A 6,466-nucleotide genomic window follows, 5' to 3' on the forward strand; every position below is an offset into this window, starting at 1 on the left:
TGGCTTGCAATATGATTGGGTATCTTTTGAGAGAAAATATATTTATTCCTTGAAATTTTTGTGATATTCATTTTTTGGGGTAAAAATAAATTCAACATGTTGATATGGCACTTTTTGAAGGCTAAAGGAACACAGACACTACATGTAGGGCTACTAAAAATATAAAATAATTGAAAGATAATTTAATGCAAAAAAGTGTGTAAAAATGAGTATTTTGATTTACTAGTACATTTTTTAAATGTGAAAAATATAAAAAAAGTTACTTTTAGAACAAAAATAAATTTGATTGCTAATGTGGCCCTTTTGGAAGAGTGATGGGTCCTCTTAGAAGATGAAAAATTGTAGTTACTAGGGTGAAAACAAGAGGAGGACCCCTTCTTTCTAGGTGGCGTTCACCATAAAAAGTAGGGTGGAGCCTATAAGGGAGCTAGGGGACAAAAAGACATCCAATGATAACCATGGAAGAGAGACTAATCCATGATTAAGGTTTCCTAATCAATTTCTTATGAGGTCCTTTTTAATTCCATACTTTTCCTAATGCTTAGATATGTCAGATTTCTCTTGTTCCCTATTGATAGATATAATTGGCCTTCCCTTTTGACCTAGTTAAACATATGTTGATATTGCGTTACAATCACTCTTCTCAATTCTTGGCTATCTTTCCAAATGTAAGACACTTGATTGGATTTATCTAGAAGAATTGAGGAGCAAATTTCTTATCACTATGAGAGTATGATGTCTTGTGGGTGTAACTTTAAAAAAGAAAGGGAATTTACCTACATCACTAAAAATTTTGTTTGCTTTAAGCTCAAATATAGCTAATCTATTTAGAGATCTAGTATGAGATGGTGTACAGTACTCTTCTTATCCCAAGTATAAACTAAAGGGAATTTTTATTTCTACCTTTGTGAAGGATAAAGACACCCTTGAAATATATTGTAACCTTCAAATTCAAGCCATGCACAAGCCCATCACACTTTTCCTTGAAATGAATAATCAAGCTCAAAGCTAAGAGCTTATACGCTTGGTAAAAACCATCTCAACATTTGTCCTTAAGTTTTAGAATCTATTCCATATTGTGATAGAAGCCTGAGAGAGTAAAGCAAGCTTAGAAGTAAATTTCATTTGGAAGCCTTTAAGATACTAAAAAGTGAAAAACAATGTGCCCTGAAGAATATTGTAAATGTAGCATCCCAAGATCAAACATGACTAATAATAATAAACATCTTCTGGCATAAGGAAGAATATTCTTTAAATAATTACAAGGGGTGGGCTGTATGGGATAATATAGCCTTAACAAGCCCCGTCCAGTTACGGCTGGAGGAACCATTGGGCCGGACGGCAAGGCGGACGGCTTGTTTCCACGTGGCGGCGGATGCCTTGAGTTGCTGCGAAGAGAGGCCTTGCATTAGGGCTCGGACCTTGCCTTCGATTTCCTCTTTCGGGACGACCCCGTCCCTACCCACAGGTTCGAAATCTAGCCCGATTTTCCATTTGTCGACGCAGCAACGACTGTTGAGCATCTGGTCGGAGAACTGGGGCCACCCCAGCATGGGCACGCCCGACGCCAGGCTCTCCAGAGTGGAGTTCCAGCCGCAGTGCGTGAGGAAGCCGCCCACCGCCCTGTGGGCCAGCACACGCAGTTGCGGGGCCCAAGCCACGAAGCACGCCCGCCCCTTGTTTTGCATCCTCTCCAGATACCCTTCCGGAAAGATCGCATTCTCGCCGCACATCAAATCCGGCCTTACCACCCACAGCAACGGCTGACCTGCCATCTCCAGCCCTGCCGCCAGCGCAGCAAGTTGCTGAGCTGTCAAGACGGTGATGCTCCCGAACGACACGTACAGCACTGACTCATCCTCCTGCTTGTCCAGCCATTCCATACACGTGTGCTCCTCCGGCCACAGCGTCCCCGTGGGGTAGATCTCGTCGACCCCTGCCTCCTCGAAGGAGGAGGCCGGCAGCACGGGCCCTATTGTCCACATGTCAGGCCTCTCCTTGGAGCGGATGGCGTCCAGCGAGGCGGCCTCCAGGGCGTCGAAGGTGTTGATGGCCAACCACGTGGGCTCGTGGACCCGCCGGCAGGGCTGGATGAAATTTTCGAACATGAAGTTGGTGGGGTCGTCCGATTGGAGGTACGTGTTGAACTCGTCCACTCTGAGGACTGGCACACCTGGTATCCAATCGATGAGCTTGTTGGGGTTTTCCTTAGTCGCCTCTGTAACACACCCACAGTCTACAATGAGATTTGTGACTTTCTTTACGCTAACGTAGAAAGAGACTTTGAGCAACACGTGGATTATTGCACAATTGTGCAAGTGATACTTGGGCTAATATGAGGAGCAATACATGAGAATCTGATAATTGAGTATGGACAATGTTGACATATTTCACATGTGCTCATTCATTGTTTTAAGTCCCCCACATTTCAGCTTGTTGCTAAGCTCCTTAAAGCAAACTTAAAGTGAGCTTTTTGTCATATCAAGACTTATGGATATGTCTTGATAACCTATATCTATGCTTTACATTTCTCAATGTGTGTGTGTGTGTGTGTGTGTGAGAGAGAGAGAGAGAGAGAGAGAGAGAGAGAGAGAGAATATCATGAATAAACTAGGGAGACATGCACAAGCAAGTAGAGAAAGATTCACTTTATGTGTATGACAAATATTTTCTCAATACACTAATGAAGAAATGATAGAGATGGCAATACTATCCTCATTGAGAATTTTAAAAACAACGTTTCTTAAGGAAACCTCACCAAAAAGAAAAGCAAAAACAAAGGCCTACCTAGAAGCAAGTTAGAAAGGCCTTTTGTTCTTTTATAAAGATAGATACATGATTTTTTCAAACCCAAACAAAGGATATATGACCACGTTGCTCACCAATGTATTGGCTATAATTACCACTTTTCATGCATGTCTTGGAGGCCACTAGATCTCCAATGATTCACAACTAGGTTATAATTGGTAAATAATATCAACCACAAAAAGATGTGGACCTAAGCTCCTTTAACAAAAGGTCTCATGACATCCAACATATAGTGCTCACCATTTGGTTTATGAAAGTGGAAAACATGTATATGTTGACTCTCCCTTCTTCACGTCATTTCTATCAAAAGAAAGTATTGACACTTCTAGTTCAATGAACATGCCAACTCAACTTTATAGACTAGTCAATGAGAGTGTTCAAGGGAGGTCCAAAGGCAAGTAATGTGCTAACATTTAGAGGGAAGGATGGCCATCAACCTATAGATGATACCACATGCATGTCAATGGTACTAGTTGATGGAGTGATCTTAAAATCAAGGTCACTCTATGAGGTCTCACACTTCTCAAGTGAAAGTCAATGAAACCTTTCATATATACATCAAAGGATTCCAATAGTTTAGTTTCTACCAAAACCCTTACAAGCATATTGATACTCTATGAGGTCTCACACTTCTCAAGTGAAAGTCAATGAAACCTTTCATATATACATCAAAGGATTCCAATAGTTTAGTTTCTACCAAAACCCTTACAAGCATATTGATGCCACCTTTTTAGAAAAACATATTTCAAGTACATTAAAGGAAGCAATGTACTAATTTAGCACAATCCATCTTTGTGGAGTTATTTCTATCACATGGAAAGGGAGAAAACATAAGAATGCAATTTTCAACCCCCACAATCGAGTTAAAGCTTTGCTACACTTCAAGGGTAGATGTATATGATATATTCATTTTCATATGAATATAGCATATAAGGTCGTAGGACTTGACGTCTTCTTATAAGACTTGCTTGACACTATAATCTCTTTTAAGTTTTAAAAAAGAGCTCCTTTCTTGTATTGTATGTCACATTCAAGCATAGGTCCTTTTTTGCTACCCTTCTAACTCTAAGAAGAAAGCTATATAATGTAGTCTTTTTCCAACATGGATGATTTCAAAAGATTTAAGAAAGGACTCCTTACTTTCTGAGTTAAAGCTTTGCTACACTCCAAGGGTAGAAGTAAATGATATATTCATTTTCATATGAAAATAGCATGTAAGGTCTTTTCCTTCATGTGGAACTCTTTTTTGACTTGACGCCGTCTTATAAGACTTGCTTGATACTATAATCTCTTTTAAGTTTTTTTTAAAAAGCTCCTTTCTTTTGTATTGTATGTCACATTCAAGCATAGGTCTTTTTTGCTACCCTTCTAGCTCCAAGAAGAAAGCTATATAATGTAGTCCTTTTCCAACAGAAATGACTTCAAAAGCTTTAAGAAAGGAACCCTTACTTTCTGGAATATGACTTCAAAAGCTTTAAGAAAGGAACCCTTCCTTTCTGGAATATGACTGGGTTGCACTATGAAGATGATAGTTTTTGCAACTATAGGTCTCTCCCTCCATATGGAACTCTCCTAGGCCTCCACAGCCATACATCCACATAATATATTTTTGGAGACAAAAGCGATGCCTTCAAAATTCTTAGCATATTCCTAGGGTTTTTCACATAAGAGCATGTTCTCAGTATATTTCACTTCTTTTTCACCGTACTATCTCCAAGATGTTTCCTTTGTTGGCATCCTCTTCACAATAGGGAATCCTCTTTGGAACCCCGTCACAATCGGCTTCTTACTGAAAGAGTCACCGTTCATTTACCATTTTTCATAGTCATCATCGATTTACCATCTTTGTACACAATGGCAATAATTGCAAAATACACAAACACTAAGAGAAGAACTTTTGGACAAAATTCGATGTGGGAAAGGAAAAGAGGGGTTTTCCTATGTTTGTGCATTTAGTGTTCAATATCGTGAGCTTCTCCACAAGGGAGGCACCGGATACCTAGCGAGAGATGTGGTCCCTCCCCTGAAGAAGCTCACGATGATGGTGGTGTGATTCAGAGTGTGGAAATTCAAGGGAGGGGGGACTTGTCTAAAAGGTTCAAGTTGTGAATAAATCAAAATAGGCACTGTGATGGGTAGCAAAGCAACATGCGCGGTGCGGGCAAGTGGCAAGGGGAAAGCTGCTTACCGCGAGGGGCACGGAAGCCTTGCTTGACGGCCATCATGGAGGCGAGGGTGCCCGCGGAGCCGGTCCACAAGGCGAGTCTCGGGAGGCCGAATTTGGTGGCCACGTCCTGCGTGAACAGAAGGAAGAAGTCGGAGATCATGAGGGACAAGGGCGGGTCGCCCTGCAGGAGGCGGCTCTCGATGAGGCTCTCCAGGGCCGGGCCCAGCTTCGAGAAGGCCTCGCCCACCTCCACGGTCACGTCCTCGCCGCTGGTGCTGCCGTCGGGCCTGCCGTCCACCAGCTCCGCCAGCCGGATGTCCAGGCCCAGCCGCCCCCGCAGGGCCGCCTCCGTCTCCCGCAGGCGCGCGATGTTGTGCTGCGTGTTGACGAACGTCACCGTGAATCCCTCCATCGCCAGCCTCACCGACAGCTGCATCATGGGGCTGATGTGGCCTTGCGCCGGGCACGCTATTGCCAGCGCATGGCCCGGCCGACGCTTGTGTAGTGCTGTACACGACGTCGTCCTGCAGCTACTTATACTTCCAATATCGGCCTCCATGACCAATCTATCCACTGCAAGGATCAGCGGATATTACGCCACTACCGACCACTTGTTCACTCACCACAAGAAGAAGAAGAAGAAGAACAAGTCGTCCAAACTCCAGAGCCGAAGACAGTTATATTGTATCATCGCCTACTGGCAAGCCGCTTCCCGCTGTAAAGAGGGTAAAGGGGTCAATGAAGTGACGCCTCTCGAAAAGAAAATGCACCCACCTTAGTGACAGTTTTATAACAAAGATGCGGTTTTTCAAACTACTTAACACTATAATTTAAAAAGTTTCAAATTATAAACGAGTTTTATATGCGTCAATAGAGCTGTGTAAACTTTTTACATTTTGGATTTTATAAAACCTTAAAGCAATGCATCCTTGAGTGTCACTATATTAGCCTTTCACTGTTATTTTTTTATGAATCTTTCATTTATAATTAAGACTATTTGATAAAAATATTAAAATACTTGGATACTTTTTTTAAAAAGGTCCATATGATATAAATAGCTTGGTTGCAAAAAATATTTATGAGACTCACTTGGAAAAAAAAGTTATAAGGGAGGATAGTTAGATGACACTCTATTAGTCCCTTTACCCTGTCCACAATTTGAACTGTTGACAAATGGCACAATTCACAAGCTCGAAAATTGAAGCTTGAATATATTGCTTTCTATCTTTACTTTTTCTTCTTTGTGTGTGTAACATAGTCCCCCTCAAGTAGGTCTAAAAATTGAATCCTTCTCTTAGGTTTCAATTCAAAAGCCCCAAATGATAGGGAAGCTACACAAATACCATTTTTTTACTTAGGCATATGAAGCATCTATAGTCTATAGTAGGTTATAACTGATTGATTTCATATACCAAAAATGACCCTACATAGCATCCATATAATAACCCCAAGCCCACAATGATGTCCTTTATTTGCATATTAGATAATCCA

The 6,466-nt window shown here is 41.6% G+C and overlaps 1 protein-coding gene across 1 annotated transcript; it reads right to left on the reverse strand.

Moving 5' to 3' along the window:
- Positions 1 to 1,115: 1,115 nt before the first annotated feature.
- On the reverse strand, positions 1,116 to 5,695 carry LOC148011540 ((R)-mandelonitrile beta-glucosyltransferase-like). The gene is made up of 2 exons (XM_087670215.1): positions 4,997 to 5,695; positions 1,116 to 2,218 (listed from the first exon to the last, which is right to left on the reverse strand). The coding sequence occupies exons 1-2, from the start codon at positions 5,532 to 5,534 to the stop codon at positions 1,260 to 1,262; spliced, it is 1,497 nt and encodes a 498-aa protein (XP_087526341.1). The 5' UTR covers positions 5,535 to 5,695; the 3' UTR covers positions 1,116 to 1,259.
- Between the last annotated feature and the right edge of the window lie 771 nt (positions 5,696 to 6,466).

The sequence above is a fragment of the Lygodium microphyllum genome, chromosome 28 (assembly GCF_053477565.2).
Source record: "Lygodium microphyllum isolate KBCC chromosome 28, Lygodium_microphyllum_v1.1.10, whole genome shotgun sequence".
Lineage (NCBI taxonomy): Eukaryota > Viridiplantae > Streptophyta > Polypodiopsida > Schizaeales > Lygodiaceae > Lygodium > Lygodium microphyllum.

What these genes read in the sequence shown, in the direction of transcription:
- LOC148011540 (XM_087670215.1), bottom strand. Translation starts at nt 5,534, where the DNA reads ATGGAGGCCGATATTGGAAGTATAAGTAGCTGCAGGACGACGTCGTGT. An exon ending in AGGCTTCCGTGCCCCTCGCG is followed by an intron (nt 2,219 to 4,996) that starts GTAAGCAGCTTT and finishes GGTGTGTTACAG; the next exon opens with AGGCGACTAAGGAAAACCCC.